This window comes from Hemiscyllium ocellatum, chromosome 4, assembly GCF_020745735.1.
Source record: "Hemiscyllium ocellatum isolate sHemOce1 chromosome 4, sHemOce1.pat.X.cur, whole genome shotgun sequence".
Lineage (NCBI taxonomy): Eukaryota > Metazoa > Chordata > Chondrichthyes > Orectolobiformes > Hemiscylliidae > Hemiscyllium > Hemiscyllium ocellatum.
In genome coordinates, this window is record NC_083404.1 from 56,957,368 (window position 1) to 56,976,193 (window position 18,826).

Genomic DNA, 18,826 nt, shown 5'->3' on the forward strand with positions numbered 1-18,826 from the left:
GGATAGCAGTTTCCTTCCCAAAAGGACATTAGTGAACCAGATGGGTTTCATGGTCATTATTAGACCCTTAATTCCAGATTTTTTTATTTAATCCAAATTCCAGCATCCAAATTCAAATCTAGGTCCCCAGAACATTACTTGGGTTTCTGGATTAACAGTTCTGTAATTGACCTGAAGGGCAGGAGGGGGGCAACAATGCTCCAGTTTGGGAGGGTAAAGCAGTAGATGGGATGGGGGTCAATGTGAGTGACTGACTGAGAAGTTAGTGATGGAGTTACTGAAGAGTTAGACTAGAATTTTATTCATAACATTTCCTAGTTAACTGTTCAGATAAGTATCTAAACTGGAGTTGGTGGCATTTTTGGAGGGTTCTGGAGATCAGGAATTGCTCATCAGAAGTTCAAACATTCCACATTATACTAACAGAGTCAGCGTGTTGTGACCTTTGCAAGATCCTGATAGGCATCATGGGTCATGCATCTAGTCTCCAACAATCAGGAGACCAGAAGATGTCTGGGTCATCCTCGCTGTTAGTTGAGATGGGAAAGGGGGTAAAAATGTCACATTTCTCATTCTACTGCAACAATATAGGTTAAGAGACAAGTGGATGACAAGAGTTTTGAAATTAACTAAATATTTGCTGAAAAATTAAGTCAACAGATAGCTGTAATAGCAAAGAAAAGTCATTAAACCAATTGCTTCTCAAGCTGCTCTTTTGTCACCAAATGGCTGAGTATTAAAAATTGCTGTACTTTTATAGGGAACTGAGAGGAGTGCCAAATCTAAATGAAACAGTACCAAACGCAGATTCATTATGAATTACTAACATTTGGACTAATGTAAAGCCTGTTGGATTATTTATACATATTTACATACACATGTAGACAAAATTACCTGTATGGGTGATTTAATCAAACTCTGAAGAGAAGCTGAAACTAAAGATAACAGCAATTCCATCATCACCACCCCCAAGACAGTCAGACAGATTTTAAGAATCTATTAGTTTCATTCACTGTGTTAATAAAGCAACACTCCCTTTCCTCCACTCCGAGAAATACCATCCACAATACACAGATGGGTGGGAATAGAGCAAACGTGATAGCGTGAGCACGATGAGATATGAGAAGCCGAGTTTTAAAAAATTAACAGATTTATTCCTCCTGCCTTTGACACTGATCCTACTGAATGGGAGCGAATCCCATCACATCTACGCTGATGTTTTGGGTCTTCTGCTCACGGCTGGGAGGTCCATAAGGACTGATGGTTGCGGATAAACCGCCCGCCGTCAGGCGCGTTGTCGTGGGAACGAGGGCCGGGGCGGGACCAACAGCATCCGGGTGCCAAACCGAAACTATAAAAGTGTGCGCCGGGACATAGGCTGCTCTTTTTCTATCCTGTCTGCTGACGTTGCTGTTGTTTGTCTTCTGCCCCATTGTATGCGAGTCGCGCCTTCCACTTTCGATCAGGATCACCTTTTTATGGCAAAGGGCAGTTATCATCTTTCTCTTGTGGGTCCCCCTATTACTTTTTAAAAATTCCGCCTAAAAAGAGAAGACGCTTTACCAAATCTTTTGGGCCGTTATCTCACGTGAGTATATATTCTATCGGCATTGAGGGTGGTTGTGGAAAGGAGGAAAGAGAAATGTTTCCGAAATGTCTAAACGCATCAGTCGATGGTGATGTCAGAGAAAAAGCTTTGAGTAGTGATCAGGTAGGGCCCTGTGTAGTAAGTGATATTGACATTGAAGCCGTGCGAGGGTGTGTTGGTAAGGGCGCGATGGTGCTCTCTGTGCGTCTGTGGACAGCTGGCTTTGCTTGGCCTTCAACATCATCATAATCCTCCTCCTCCCTTCAAGTGGGAAGGAGGGCGAGCACTATTCCCTTATTCCGCCTCCGCGCTCTCGGCAGGTGCACGATTGGTGAGACGATGATCCACCTTCCCCTCTCCCAATTTGTGTGGCTGGATGGGCTGTCAATCAGCTGACATCAGCGCGCTGTGACGTCGGGCTCAGCCGTTGAATGGAAGTGACGGTTGAGAACGGAAATTTTGAAAAGATTTTCAAAAAAATAACCGACCAGTAGCCATAGGAATTTAAGCGAATTATCTCCTTTGCTGTCGGTATACATATATATTTATGCGCAGATGTCTGCATGTAAATGCATATATATTTAAATTCCGAATTCCTACTAGAAGCTTTAATCATGAGGCAGTTTTATATTTTTCATACTTCCCACAGTTTATTTATATACACACACACATATATTATGTGTGTACGTGTGTGTATTTAATAACCTGATGTTAACGGCGCTGTCAGATACGTTATAGTTAGCAAGTGGCGCAGTGATGGCCGCCATCCATGTGACAGGAGCAAGCCGACGCAACACCTGTTCTTCAAACTTGCCGAGAAGGCAGTAAAAGACACCACTTCTTCCTCTAGGAAAGTGGTTAAGGCTTCTGATTAAACTTGCAAAATAATTATTTTAATTCCTCCGCTTTAAAAGTAAAACGCTGAAAGGCGCAAGCCTGGTTGGTCCTGTTACTGGGTGGGTTAATAATGTTAGCAGTCGACTGAAACAGTTTGACGCCGAAACAACAACAAAAGTGATCGACTCCGGCCGTTAATTCTGTTTTCTGTCTCTATTCATGGTTGCTGCTAGGCGAACTGAGTTTTTTCCAGGTGTTTATTTTTATTGCAAAATCAATCGTTGTGATCCAAGAACAGCCCTCTTCTTTCTCCCCCCCCCCCCCAAAAATAAAGTAACACAGAATAATTGGAAGCTTTCACGTTCCAAAATAATGAGAATAATGGAAACTTGAAGGCGTGTTTTCTTCAATTGTAATTTTCCCTGTGCCGGTTATGTTTGTTTTGGTGACAAGAAACTTTCCAACAATCGTCCCTGGTCTTTAACAGGGAAAAATCATCAAGAGATCATTTCCTGCGCCGCCCGTCAACTTTTGAATACTCAATAATGACACGTTTCCATGTCTATTTACTTTGAAATGAAATTTGTTAACTCCATCGGTACTCCACCTTAATCCATAAGGTGCAGGATCGAACACCGTGCATTCAGGCTTCTCGCATGTGGTAAATAAAAAGTCTCTTTTAAAGCAGCTCTCTCTTCACTGAACTAAAACAAAACAATATAATGCAGTTTTGTGTGGATTTCTCCCCCACTCCATCCGTTTCTGCGCTTAAGAACGCACGCCGGTCCAAGGAGAAGGTGGAAGATCTGGGTGTCGGTGATTCTTGTTTTTAAATAATCGGTGGTGACAAATGTTGCGGTTGGGGCCGGCGCAGGCCACATTGATGCTATTGTTGCGTATGGATAATGGCACCGGTTGCGTCTGTGGTAATAAATACAGAGTGAAGGGACAACTGGAGCTGGGCATGCAGGGAGTGTGCAGACAGCACATCAGACCGTAGCTGATTTAAAACAAAACATTGTCAACGAGTGAAGTCGGTCACAGCTTTCTTAAATGTTTCAGGTAACACTGCCCGTTTTTATTTTAAAGTATCACCGGGTAATTGTTTTGCACTGTGGAAAATAGCTTGCTTACTTTATCATCATCATCGCGCCTTCAGTTTTACTACAAGTTCTCCCATAATATAACCTGAAAGTTCCTTCGAGAGTAGTTGGAGTTCCTGTGGTCATTGTCAGTGGCCAATCTTATTTTTCCCCCAGCTCCATACTAAGTATGCTGTTTTATTTTGATATTAAGTGGATAAGTTGGAACAGAAATGGCCTTCAATAATGCTACATTTGACTGTGAAATGGATTTAGTAAAGAATGACGATGGTCCTTTTATATATACTTTTAGTTAAGAATTAGTTCAAATAATGTAGTCATTTGCTATTTACTGAATTATCAATGGCTTTATGGTAGAGCACCAATTAAATGTTATATGTGAAGGAAACCACTTGGTGAAATTGCCACTGAAGCCTGGCTTGAGGCACAAGGAGCAGCCTAAGAAAGCTTGATTTCTGGTTCTTGCAGCATATTTTACTTGCTATGAGTTGTGTATTGTACAGGCAATAAAGTGTGCTTTAAAAATTAACTGCACATACTAGTAATGATGATAAAATAAATTGAATGGAAGCTTACTGGTGAGCAAAAAAATTTTCTTACTTTCTTGAAAATTGCAGAAAATATTCAGTAAGCCTGTAGATTTCAAACTTCTGGCTGTTGAGAGTATGGAGAAACTCTTAGAGTTGCATGCTTTAAACGCTTGAGTAACATGTTGATAAGGAAGAAATGGGATAGTTGCAGGAGCTTTTTTTTAAAACTTGTGGATGCTTGAGTAGAATTTAGCCTGATGACCAAACTATTAACTATGCATCATTAGGACAGCTGAGAGTTGTAACTGAGTGAAATGTAGAGCAACACGTGCTGGACAGTTGAACAAATGTGCATTCAGTTGTGATATTCATCTGATTGTTATCTATAAACGTCATAGCTGATTGCATTTCAGTCAGAAGAGATTCAGCTGTTTACTGGCATAAAAATAGATTTTTACCTTTTAGTTGACTCATGACTCCTAGAAAATTATCTTTACCTTTACCATTTCATAATAAACTTGAATTTCTCTGACTCGTTGTCATGCCCATTTTGACCACCACTCAACTCCACATTAATTACATAATTGAATAACATTAAGGGCTTAGACCATCAGATGCAGAAATAAATCCAGTCAGCCCATCGAGACTGCTCTGCCATTCAATCATGGTTGATTAGTTTCACAATCACATTCTCCCACTTTCTCCCTGTAACCCTTGATTCCCTTGATACTCAAGAACCTGTTTATCTCAGCCTTAAACATACTCAATGACCTGGCCTACACAGCCTTCTGTAGCAATGAATTCCATAGATTCACTACTCTAGCTGAAGAAATTTCTCCTTATTTCCCCTCTAAAAGGTTTTCCCTTTACTCTAAGGCTGTGCCCTTGGGTCCTAATCTCTCCTATCAATGTAAACGTCTTCTCAACATCTACTCTGTCCAAGCCATTCAGTATTTTCTGTTTCATTTTGATCCCACTCATCCTTCTAAACTCCAAGTATAGACCCAGAGTTCTCAAACGTTCCTCATATGTTAAGCTTTTTTTTCCTGATCATTCTTGTGAACATCCTCTGACCACAGTCCAGAGCCAGTACATCTTTCATGAAGTATGGGCCCAAAACTCTGCATAGTGCTCAAAATGTGGTCTGACAGAGCCTCAATAAGAGCCTCAGAAGTACACCCTTCCGCAGATCCCCCCACAACTATCACCTCAATGCTACCTGTCCCTCCAGCTATCTTTGTATTGTCTGCAAACGTAGCCAGAATTCCCTCAGTTACTTCATCTAGATTGTAAATGTATAAAGTGAAAATTTGTGGTCCTGGCACTGAGCTTTGCAAAATACCACTTGTCACTGCTGTCATCCTTAGAAGGACCTTATTATTCACACATGAGCAAAACCAATGTAGTGTACAAAATCCCATGCAAGGACTGCACAAAACACTACATAGGACAAACAGGAAGACAGCTAACGGTCCGCATCCATGAACACCAACTAGCCACAAAACGACATGATCAGCTATCCTTAGTAGCCACACATGCAGATGACAAGCAACATGAATTCGACTGGGACAACACTACCATTATAGGACATGCCAAACCGAGAACAGTCAGGGAATTCCTAGAGGCATGGACTCATCCACAGATTCAATCAATAAGCACATCGACCTGGACCCAATATACATGCCACTGCAGCGGACAGCTGGAACTGACAACCAGGAGCGGCAGGTACAAATCACTATAAATGCCTAAGGAGACATTACAGAAGCGCTTCACAGGAGGCTCCCAAGCACTGAGGATGTGGCCTAGACGGGATGAAACGTCTGCAACACAAATTCCCAGCTCGGCGAACAGAACCACAACATTCACACACTCTGCCTTCTACCAGACAGCCAGTCTCTATCCATGCTAACTTCTTAACTGATGGCATTCAGTACTCTTTATGTAGCCAAGTATCTTGTGTCTTCTAAACTGCTGTTTCAGCTTGGAATATGCAGTATTGAAATATAACATCACTAGGTCTACACCATTTCAGAATAGTACTGAAATATTATTCCAGAATACATCACTTCATATTGTGCTAGATGAAATTCCATATGTGTCTGCTTGTTTAATCAGTCAGTCTGTCCATTTCTTCCTTGAAGTCTGTACTCCTGTACAGCATTTACTCAATTGGCAAGGTTTGACTAATCTACGAACAGTTCCCCATACCTATATCAAGGTAACTTACTTTGGCTTGGTTCTTGTATCTCTTGGCCTAACAGCAAAGTCTTGGGGACTTCGATTAGAAAATCTGCCATTATCAGACTTGATCAAATATACTTTGTTGGGGGTTCCCTTCCTCTGACGACTATGGGTTTTTCAGTACAGTTACTGGTGGTAATATCAAACTATCTTGATAACCAGTGAAGCCCCCATCCAGGCTATATTCTGTGTCTTTGCTCCCCTTCTGTGGTTCCACAAGTGATATTTTCAGGAATACTGAAGGCCATGAGGTGATGACCAATAATTGCCCTGAACCCTTTTGTATATTTGATCTGGGGCCTGAGTCATCTTAACTTTGAGACTTGGGCCATTTCGACATGACTAACTTGTCCGCAGCTGAGATGGTTCTGTCCTGGTTGAGTGGGGTATCTGAGATTGTTACTAATTTTAATTATTCAGTTAATAACAATTCTTATTCTGTAGATTAGCCCTCTAAGTTGTCAGATAGAAATTGAAATATGACATCACTGGGTCTACACCCATTTCAGAATAATAATATTTAGATTATATTGTATCTCCATATTCCTTCCAGAATGCATGACTTCACATTGTGCCAGATTAAATTTCATTGACTCTATCTATACTTGCCTCTGCCTCAAAGCAACCAATGTAATCAAAGATGCTTCCTACCCAAGTTATACTTTTTCGCCCTCTCCCGTTGGGCTGAAGATATAAAAGTTTGTATACAAGTATGAACAGATTCAGAGCAGCTTTCTCCCTGCTGTTGTTAGACATCAGAATTGGCCCCCTCAAATTATAAATTTAAATGTTGATCTTGCGCTCTGTGTACTTTCTCTACAGTTGTGACATTTTGTTCTTCACACTCTTATATTAGCCTAATGTACTTTGTATGGTATTATCTGCTTGTCTTGCACACAAAACAAAACTTCTCACTGTACTTAGGTACGTGTGACTATAATAAGTCAAATCTGGTTGACTGGACGGTTTGCTTTGTGTCCATATCCAAGTCACAGTCATCAGATTTTATTATTCTCATACAGTTTTTGAGATTGGCTCTCAGTGCCTGTAAATTGGATTCCATGACACAAATAAACAAAAATGATGTATGTATCATCAAGCAATCTCCACAGTTGAGCAGAACAGACTGCTGTCCATATAGTGAGCAGGCTGCAAGAAGAGTGTCTTTTATGTAGCCAAGTGTGCCTTCACTCATACCTCTGTCAATTACTTTGTGTAGTTATTTGAAATCTGACTTGTAAAATAATGTTTAGGGTATGTGCAAACAACACAGTCACCTGAGGTTGGAATCGAACCTGGTGCTGTGAGGCAGTAGTGCTAACCACTGAGCCACCTCTTTAATTGTGTGAATATTGCCTCCTACAGAATCAAATCAAAGGCGCATTCATTGCTTTGTGGCAGGAAAATAATAAATCAGTTCATTAAGAGCTTGCATGGTTTTACTGGGTGAAGTTTGTTTTTTATTTCTTCAGGGGAATGGAAGGCCAGCATTTATTGCCCTTCCATACTTGCTTACAAAAAGTTGGGAGGTGGGGGAGGTACTGGCTTTCTTAAGCTGTTGCCATTCATGTAATGTAGGTATATTTACAGTAATGTTGGCACAGAATTCTTAGTGTAGAAGCAGGTCATTCAGCCCATCAAGTCCACTTCAACCCTCCAAAGAGAATCCCATCCAGAACTTCACCTGATGAAGGAGCAGCGCTCCAAAAGCTAGTGATTTCAAATAAACATGTTGGACTATAACCTGGTGTCACGTGACTTCTGACAGGGTACAAGAGTACAGTGAAAAGTGTACTTGGAGAAAGTCTATCTTTTTAGCTTTAGTTCTTATTTTCCTAACTTATACAACGTATATTTTTAATGTAGTGGAAATTTTTTTCTTTATTTTCTCTTGTTATATCTAAGATTTGTACCTCAATACTTTGTACCCAAGATGGCATGTCTTGGTGACATTGCACAGTACAAGTAGGCCATTCAGCACCTCAAAACTGTTCTGTAAAATGTTCCGATTTTCTGTCTAAGCTGCAACTTCCCATATTCCATCATTCCCCATAGTATCCAACATCTTTGACCTGCCCTGGATCTTCAATGACTGAACATGCAGAGCTCTCTCCGGAGAATTCCAAATGTTCAAAAACTTTTAAATGAAGAATCCCCATCTTGCTCTAAATAATTGAATAATATTTATTCTGAAACAGTGCCCTATAGTTCCAGACGCCCCAGTCAGTGGAAACATCGACTTTACCAAGCTTATCATTTGTTTCGTTTAAATGAATTCCTCTTTTTGTAATCTCTAGGGAATATATGCCAAGTCTATATTCAATATCTTTATTTGAGAACGAGCCTCTCATTCCAGCAGCCAGTCTGGTGAATCTTTGTTGCATCCTTTTAAAATAGGTATATTGCTCCTTTAGTAAAAAATGAGGTCTGCAGATGCTGGAGATCACAGCTGCAAATGTGTTGCTGGTCAAAGCACAGCAGGTTAGGCAGCATCTCAGGAATAGAGAATTCGACGTTTCGAGCATGAGCCCTTCATCAGGAATAAGAGAGAGAGAGCCAAGCAGGCTGAGATAAAAGGTAGGGAGGAGGGACTAGGGGGAGGGGCGATGGAGGTGGGATAGGTGGAAGGAGGTCAAGGTGAGGGTGATAGGCCGGAGTGGGGTGGGGGCGGAGAGGTCAGGAAGAGGATTGCAGGTTAGGAGGGCGGTGCTGAGTTGAGGGAACCGACTGAGACAAGGTGGGGGGAGGGGAAATGAGGAAGCTGGAGAAATCTGAATTCATACCTTGTGGTTGGAGGGTTCCCAGGCGGAAGATGAGGCGCTCCTCCTCCAGCCGTCGTGTAGTTGTGTTCTGCCGGTGGAGGAGTCCAAGGACCTGCATGTCCTCGGTGGAGTGGGAGGGGGAGTTAAAGTGTTGAGCCACGGGGTGATTGGGTTGGTTGGTTCGGGCGGCCCAGAGGTGTTCTCTGAAGCGTTCCGCAAGTAAGCGGCCTGTCTCACCAATATAGAGGAGGCCACATCGGGTGCAGCGGATGCAATAGATGATGTGTGTGGAGGTACAGGTGCAATAGATGATGTGTGTGGAGGTACAGGTAAGTAAGGAGATCAAACCAGTGCACCATGCTCCAGTTATAGCTTCACCAAGCTCTGTGTGATAAGATTGGTTTACTCTTGCATTACAAATCCTTTGTGATAAAGACTTTTCAAATTGATTGCTGTGCCTGCATTTTATGATTTGTGTACAAGGATATAAGTGTCCCTCAGAAAGATAATTCTTTCCAGTCTATTATGGATTCTGCATTTTTAAAACGTGTATAATTTCACACTTTGCAGTATTTCCTATCTGCCAACCTTATTTAATTTATCCTCAGCAAAACTTTTTAACTGACACCTTATGAATCAGCACTCTTGATAAACCGACACACATTATATCCTTCAAACACGACATTAAAGCATTATTCTGTCCAATTATTATCGTTTTTAGAATTTTAGTTCAATGCAAGTATACTTGTCCAATTGAATGGCATCACAAAATATCAACAGTTGATTCCATTTCATGACGATTTCTCCTTAAATATGTGGTGTCCAAGTAGTCAGTTGAGGTTGCGAGTGAGAAGGCTATCTGCTGGTAAAGTTTTATTTAAGGCAGAATTGCATTATTGATGAGTCATACTGTTAAATAAAGTATGACAGTGGTGTCTATATCCCCTGCATTGCATTTCTATTACTTAGCGTTTTTTTTTATATTGATTATGCGAGCCTCCTGATTATCTGATCAATATTTGGTCAATCAGTATGGTTCTAGTCCTATGTGATGGATAATAAAATGTTAGCCTACTTTGTCTAATGTTGTATCATCATTAACTGGTACATCTCCCCAAACCTGCTTATTTAAATCATTGATGTAGATTTGAAAATAGCTAAGACCCCAGCACTGATTCATATAGTACCCCATTAATCATAGTCTGTCATCCTGTTTAAATCCTGTAGTTCTCTTTAGTGGATCCTTAACCCATGCAAATATTATAAGCCTGATTCCAATCTCAAGGGAGGCCCAAACTCTTGGATACTGCCTCATTGAATGCTTTTCGAAAACTGAAATTCATTATATCCACCTTCATTCACCTTTATCCATTCTGCTGGTTACAATTTGTAAAAGCACTCGTAACAAATTTGCCACATACTATATTTCTTTCAAAAATCTGTTTTACTTTGTCCAATTGGAATTATATACTTATTATACTTCAAACAAGGCAGTAATAAAACTTTTAGCATTTTCACTCATTGATAATGCTGCACAGAGTCAATGTAAAAATGTATCTGAGGTAACTAACGCAAGGTGGAAAGCTGCCTTTCATTTATATCAAAAATATTTTTGTGCTGTAAGTTTGTGTGTATATGTACACAGATGCTGACAGCTATGATCATCCACTGTTTTCCTATCATGAGTGTACAGAATCAAAGTGGAGATGGTTACTACTTTATTCTTGAAAGTGATCATTTTTGTAGATTGGTAGAACTTACCATACTAATATTTCACGATGGATTTTCATTAATGATAATTTTATTGAAAATTTCATAAATTGGTAGAATTGGCAAAGTGAATAGTGAGACTAAGCAGCAAAGATAAATTGTGAATCATTGATAATGTAAATGTTATCAATGCTGTTACCTGCAAACTAATTTAGCTTGTGCTATCCTGGTCAAATGCTGTTATGTTCTAATGATGGAACTGTAAGTGGCTTTTTGTTGCTAGATTTTCATTCATAGGGTTAGAATCAGAATAGGTGTGGCAAGCAGGCAGCACTGTTCACACATTCTGTTAAAAGCATCGCGTCCCATATTAGCTTTTATGACATTTTTGCAACCACATTTAAAACAATAAATTTACTGCTACAAATTTAAGGCCAGTTGTCTTTTATAAAACCTGTGAGGTATAATTTACAGTGTAATTTGATCTTTTAAAATGAGCATTTGATGACTAACAAAATTGGTCTTGGTGGATTCATGTTAAAGGAAAATATAATAACTTGGAGTGCAGCGCATTTAAATTTGATCATTGCTAAGAAAGATGGGAAGTTTGATTTTTTTTTTTCCCCCATTTGTTTAATGTAATGTTTCCTGTTCATGATATTTGCACCTTTTGAAATTTTCTACTGTTTTTGATTCTCCTCTAATTGAACTTTCAATACATTACCAAATTATAGGTTATCACATGTTGTCAATGCAAATATGGATTGGAGTGCAACTATCTAAATTCATTTTCTTTAACTCCTTTACAAAAGAGTTAGGAGACTTCAGTGTAAAACTCATTGAATGGGCAGTGAGTTCAGCTGCAGAGTCACTGCATTCACCAGAAAAAGTTGTTCACTTTTTCAAAAAAAAGCCTTAATAGAGCAAATTCATGGTTTTTCCACGTTAATTCAGTATAGTATTTAGATCAAATGAGACCTTATGTTGAAGTGCTATCGAACAGGACAATGAATAGAGTAAGAAATTTAATTGATAGATACCAACATAGAAACAGTAAATATTCATTTACAAGTTGGTTATAGTATTGTTTGGTAATGATCAGTATAGCAACTCATTTATTACCTATACTCCATCCCTTGATATCCTTATCCAACCAAAAATTGTAGATCTTGGTTAATTGATCCAGCATGCACAACCTTTTTGGGTAAAGTTTGAGATGAACATTTTTGGGTGTGGGAAATTATTTATTTTAAATTACCTAGCTCTCACTTTAACATGCTCACTGGAATTCTCCATGCGAGACAATTTTTTTTTCTCTATCCACCCCATTTGAATTCCTTTATCATTTCAAGATCTTACACAGATCAATCTTGTAATCTTGAGAATTTCTGAATAAAGGTAATGGAACTTGCCATGAAATTTAACCCTTTTGTATAATTCTGGTGCATCTACACTGTGCTTAGTCCAAAGCTGGTTTATCTTTTCTGTGGAAGAGTGTCCAAAACTTAGACATAGTGTTTCAGAAAGAGCTGACCAAGGTTCAGTGCAACTGAAGAGCACTTTGCTTTTCAATTTCAAGCCGTTCAAAGAAATGTAAGCCATTAATTCACTCTTTGTTATTTGTAAAACATTTATAATTTGATGTTTGTTACACTTGTGCACTAGCTACTAGTGATTTGTGTACATGGACACAAAATCCCTTTGTTCCATTACAGTCTCAAATCACTTAATGAAGGAATTATTCTGTTTATCCTGGATGACCTTGATTTAAAAATGGACAACTTGACACTGTTATATTGAACTTTATTTCCCTTCTGCTCCCAGTTGTACTACCTGTGTGTTTCCTTACTAAATTTCACTTAGCGTTGGATCAATAAGTATCACCTCATCCAAATTATTAATATATACATTGAATATTTCAGATGCCAGGGAATATCAATGGTCATGTTGCCATCAATCAGGTAATTACCTGGTTTCTACTTGTACTTCAACCTAGTTAGGATGAGAGATATGGGGACGTGATGGTGTTGTGGTATTATCATTAAACCATTAATCCAGAGACCGATAATATTCTGGGAATGTGGGTTTGATTCCTGACATGGTGGAATATAAATTTAGTGAAAGTCTGGAATTAAGAGTCTAATGAGGACAATGAAATCATTTTTTGTTGCAACATAACCCATCTGGGTTCACTAATGTGAAGGAAGAAAACTGCCATCCTTACCTGATCTGGCCTCCTTGTGACTTCAGACTCTCAGCAATGTGATTTGACTTTCCCTGGGCAATTAGCTGTGTGCAATAAATGCTGGCCTGGACAACAATGCCAATGTTTTGTTAATGAATCAAAAAAAATTACCCACTGAACTAACTTGTCTTCAAATTCTGTAGTTTCCAATATGGAGATCAACGTCTATATTTGTACAATCTAAGTGAATAACAGTAAGTCATCAGGGAGATGAATTAAACTAGTTTCTTACAGCAAAGCTATGAAGTGAATTTATTTATCTATTCAGGTTAGTGTTGGCTGTCTGGATTACAAAAATGCTACTTGAAAATTGTGGCTATGACAGGAAATTGGATAGGCTAGAGTTGTTTTCCTTACGATGGAGTTATTTAATCGAGGTGTGTATAATACCTGAGGGGTTTGAAAAGAGTCGAAGAGAAAGACGTGTTTCCCCAAGTAGAGAGGCCACTTGCTAACAGCATAGATCTCAAATAATTGGTAGAAGGATCAAAGCAGATATAAGGAATAGCTTTTTCATCCACAAGGTGTTGCATGTCTGGAATTCATCGTCCAACTTGGTGGTTGTGGTGAAAACTCTGAATTTATTTGAAAAGAACCTGGATTAGTTTCTGAAGGGTTGTCACATGCAGGACTTCACACTAGGTGCTGGTTAATGGGATTGGAATAGGTGTCTAGTTTATTGACAATGGGGTGAATTCCTTCTTTCTGTGATATAACTATTTTATGGTTTTATAGTGAAATCTCAATCTGCAACCTATCAAAAAAATTCAGAGAAAAATTTAAAGTGTAATAACCTGGTGCACTGACTCTTCGTTTGCATTTTTCCTTGTGGAAATTACTAGAGCCTGCAATTTCATAGGATACTAGCTTTGAAGTAAGGAAAGTTCTTTTTTCAGTCATTGCATTGTATTTAGCTGTTTGTATGTCCACTGACTTGTTTAATAAATCACATTTACAGGGCAGAATTTCTGTTCGGGTGTATAACAATTATCCAGAAGGTCTGGGAGTAACACTCTACAGAGAACAGTTCGACTTCAACGCTGAGCCACCTTGGGACCCCAGCTGATAGTGGTGGTGTTCCATCTCCCGACTTGTCCATGTAAGAATCGTCTATTGGTTGAAATATGTAAAAACAAATGCTTTTTCTTGCTATTACTGTATTGACTGACCAGAAGAATCATTTTATATAATGTCATTGTATTCTAAAGTTAGAGCTAATGTTGGGTATCTTTCTGAATCAGTAACGAGCCTCAAACTATCAAAAATGGCAATCTGTTAATAAACATCCAATTGGGTGTCTTTAGGTTGTCATCTCCCAGTATTCAGTGTTCATTAAAGTGCTTCATAAAGTATTCCACATAGACAGCAAGTTAAAATGTGAATAATCTACTGATCAAATAAGTGAATTGTAATTCAGTCCTTATTATAACTTATCTTGGTGCACTGGCATCTCTTGGACCCTGCATCACGCTATCTTTGACAACTTCTCTAATGTTGTTAAATTATCAAATGTTTATCTGATTTCCAGTGCTAGAAGATCAGAAATTTCCCCAATTAAATATTTTGCAGAAGCTGTTGATTTGGGTTTCTGCTCCAGCTCCAATTTCTGTCTACCCTGGCAACTAAAATAGATTGAAAACTGTGTTGCTGGAAAAGCACAGCAGGTCAGGCAGCATCCAAGGAGCAGAAGAATCGACGTTTCAGGCATAAGCCTGAATCCTGAAGAAGGGCTTATGCCCGAAACATCGATTCTCCTGCTCCTTGGATGCTGCCTGCCCTGATGCGCTTTTCCAGCAACACATTTTTCAGCCTGATCTCCAGCATCTGCAGTCCTCACTTTCTCTTAACTAAAATAGATCAGATTCTCTACAGTGTGGAAACAGGCCCTTCAGCCCAACATGTCCATACCGACCCTCCTAAAAAGTAACCCACCAAGAACCATTCCCCTCTGATTAATGCACCTAACGATCTGGGCAATTTAGAATGGCTAATTCACCTGACCTGCACATCTTCTGGACTGTGGGAGGAAACCCACGCAGACACTGGGAGAATGTGCAAACTCCATACAGTCACCTGAGGCTGGAATCGAACCTGGGGCCTTGCTGCTGTGAGGCAGCAGTGCTAACCACTGAGCCACCGTGTTCACATTCTTGATGTCATACTTAACTCTGGAATGAGTGTCTGACCATGTGTATCATTAAATAAGAATACTAATTTCCACCCAGAATCCTTGACTCTGTCAAAGTTCATCTATGGTTGACGCCCTTTATTGATATTTTATCCCCCGTTTAGGCTTGAGTATTCCATTGTACTTCTGGCTTGACTCCTAAATTCTACCTCTAAACTGTAAGTCATCTAAAATAGCTGCCCATGTCTTTGTCTATGCTCAACAAGTCATATTCACTTGCTGCTTGAGTTCACTGACCACATGGACACACAACTTCTTGATTATAAAATTCCTGTCATTGTTTTCCAAATTCTCAATAGACGTGTCTCTTCTTTCTGTGACGTGCCTTGGGATATTTTGCAACCATAAAGATGTTACACAAAGATATGTTGTAATTCAGATAGTTTCATAGAATCCCTATAATGTAGAAACAGCTCAACAAGTCCACACTGACCCTCCAAAGCGTAACCCACCCAGAACCAGCCACCATTCAGATTTTGTTCTGGGTCTTTTTTTACTACTGAAACACCTTTTTTCTTTTCAGTTTGGAGGTGGTGATAGAAATTGTCACTATAGTAATTTGCATATAATTGGCCAGTCTATGCAAAGTGTCAAAATGAGCAGAGAACCGTCGACAAATCAGGACCACTTAACTGTTATCTTTGTGACTCAAGTCAAATCTCGATTTCGGGCATAGCTGCAAATACACCCTGTATTGTCATTCGCGTATGTAAAATTGCTGCTAGAACTCCTGCGTTACAATCTAATAAGTTTTAGATTTCCATCTTGTAAAACCTCTTGGCTTGAGTACTGGAATTATTAAAAATTTTGTCTGGTACACCAAAGGCAAGCAGATTTTTGAAACTCCAGGAATACAAGTATCAATGTGCATGCTTTTTAAAAAAAAACTGGGCCGTTTCTATTCCATTTAACATGATTGAAATCAAAGCCCAGCCCACATTTGTGGTTTACTTGCACTTTTATAGGGAGCCTTGTGCACGGTCATGTCTGCAAGCACATAAGAACAAGGCAAAGAATAATGCAAAGGAGGGTAGTTCTTGAGGAGATTGTGAAACTAAATGTGGGCATCTAAATGGGGGGATTTGAAACTGGGGCGCAAGGTGATATACCGGATAGAAATAAAGTCCAAAATCAAGAACATGAGCATGGTGGCTGAGTGAATGGTCAGCACAGATGTGAAGTCTGTTTTAAAGCAATCAAAGATGTTTGTGGGAAGATCCAGGTAAAAGTGCAACAGTCAATGAAAGGATAAGGATTTTGACTCCGTATATGGAGTCAAAGCGAATCATTAAAGTCGAACTTGAATAGGACTGGGCTAGAATCTGCCAGGTGAAAGCTACGGAGGGTTGATGTAGTGCACCGTTTAGAAGCACAATACAATAATCCAGTTTTCATAAAAAATCCCTTCAGCAGAGAAAGGTGAATAACTGTTTTTCAAGTACCATTTCACTAATCTTGACAAAAATAATGCAAGAAAGGGAGACCTTTAGGACCATATGATAAACATAGAAAATGGGAGCTGGAATTAGTCATTCGGCCCTTTGGACCTCCTCCACAATTCGATATGATCGTGGCCAATCGTCCATTTAGTACCTTATTCTGACTTTCATCCTGTAGCTTTTGATCCCTGTCAAATTAAACCTTTTTGGTTTTTGTTTTAAAAACTGTCACATTCTCAGGCACATTCTCTTATTTTGCTGTTTTCCACGTTGGCCTCTCTCATGACCTGACTGGAAGAGAGTTTTCCATTGTGTGCTATATTTTTTGTTGTGGTACCATGTCAAAGAAAATTGATCTGAGACTACCAAACTCAGTTTGGATTTTTTCAGTACTGTTACGTTGAAAGAATTATACCCATTGTTTTGAGTTGGACTTAAACTTGGATTTGCCCACGTAATGTTACACCTGATTTTCATTTCTACTTCCCAAGAAAAGTTTTTAAAAACCTTGTTTCTCTATTCCACTGTTTAAGGAAGTGATGTCAACAGAATGATGGTGGTCAGAAAGTGGAGATTTGCAAAGAAAGACAACGTTGTCGGGGCTTGACCAGGAAATTGTTGAGCTAGCAAGGGGGCGCACTCTTTGACACTAAGTGGGGGGAATATACAAAACCAATTATTAGCATGTTGGATTGTACAGAAAAGCAAATCAAAACTTAAATGTAATGAAGTCATTTATATTTAAGAGTTTGCCATAAATACTAAAGTAGTGTTTTAAAAATACATTGTAGGGCAGAACGTTTGCAGCACAAATTACCCTGCTGTTATTTTCTTGTATCTAAAAAAAAATCAAAATCTTTATCATTTCATCTCAATTCATTCAAGCGTAACTTTCTTTACTTTTCTGCAAAGTCATGTAATTATTTATATATTGAAAATTTCCTCTAAATTTTTGTCAAGGTCAGTTTTTCTTCCTTAACACTTGGTCTAAAGCTAATTCTATTCATTATTATTAAAAATGTTTACTCATGTTTGTCCGAAGGTTAAGGTATAATACTTTTTAATGAACCTAAGCCAACATCTGAAAATTGCAGTTGTGTGAATTAGTGTGATAATGCTAATGATTGTTTTGCTTTGTCAAATTGCACTGGGACAAAATGCAGGAAATAAGTGGCACTGTTAAGATTTTAATACCTTTGCAGGTTTTCTGGAAATTTGTTTAGGTGCCATCCTTTTTTCTTGAAGCAGCTACAAAATATCTTTCTGATACAAACATTGTTTTCTTTTGCAGTTTGTTGCATATTTTAAGAACCCCGATATTGAAGGCTCTGTAAGGACCTTCACTTGGTGTTTGGTTTAGGAGTGTTGGCTTGTGTATCACTGAAAGATGAAAGGATTTGTTGAACTAGAAGAGAGCTACCCCTTTGACCTTCTGGAAGAAAAAACCACCCTTAATGATGTTATTGACAACCGTATTCGTGAGCATACTGTTGAGGTAAGTATATTTTATACATTGGCATGTAACTCTTACGTTAATTTAATATCAGTCAGGCAAACTGCAAGTCAAAGGTATTAAAATTAAGTGTACAAGAGCACCATGTGAGGAAAAATATGTGAAGCCAATTGCAACTTTTATTCACCTGCCAACATTCTAATCACAATGATTACAAGGTCACCTGGTAAGCTAAAATTAAATTTATTTGCCATTGCTTTTGCTGAATTTGCATGTTTTCATTCTATCTGGTTATCTGAATGATTGCATCCTCTGAATAATTGCCATCTCCAGCTGTTTCATCAATGACCTTTCTTCCATCAAAAGGTCAGAAGTGGTGTGTTTGCACCCTGTTCAGCATTATTCACAACAACTCAGATATTGAAACAGTCCATGTTCAAATGCAACATCTGGTCAATATCGAGGTTTGGACTGACCAGCAGCAAGTAACATTCATGACATACAAATGACAGGCTGTGACCATCTCCAATAAAAGACTATCTAACCATTGCCTGTTGTCATTCAATGGTGTTACCATTCGAGTTCTCCAGTATCAACGTCCTTTGGGTTACTGTTGACAAACTCAACTGGACTCAGGACACAAATACAATGCCTCTGATGTGTTCTTATAGCCAAGGAGTACTGCAGCAAGTATCTCCTGCCTCCCTAAAGCCTGTCTGCTATCTTCAAG

The 18,826-nt window shown here is 39.1% G+C and overlaps 1 protein-coding gene across 1 annotated transcript in view; it reads left to right on the top strand.

Moving 5' to 3' along the window:
• The first annotated feature begins 1,376 nt into the window (after window positions 1–1,376).
• LOC132813745 (antizyme inhibitor 1-like) overlaps window positions 1,377–18,826 on the top strand; it is a 38,451-nt gene continuing 21,001 nt past the window's right edge. The window contains exons 1-3 of the mRNA XM_060823251.1: window positions 1,377–1,588; window positions 13,975–14,115; window positions 17,935–18,138. Coding sequence (XP_060679234.1) covers window positions 18,031–18,138 — 108 coding nt within the window. The 5' untranslated portion in view covers window positions 1,377–1,588; window positions 13,975–14,115; window positions 17,935–18,030. The remainder of the gene's footprint in view (window positions 1,589–13,974; window positions 14,116–17,934; window positions 18,139–18,826) is intronic.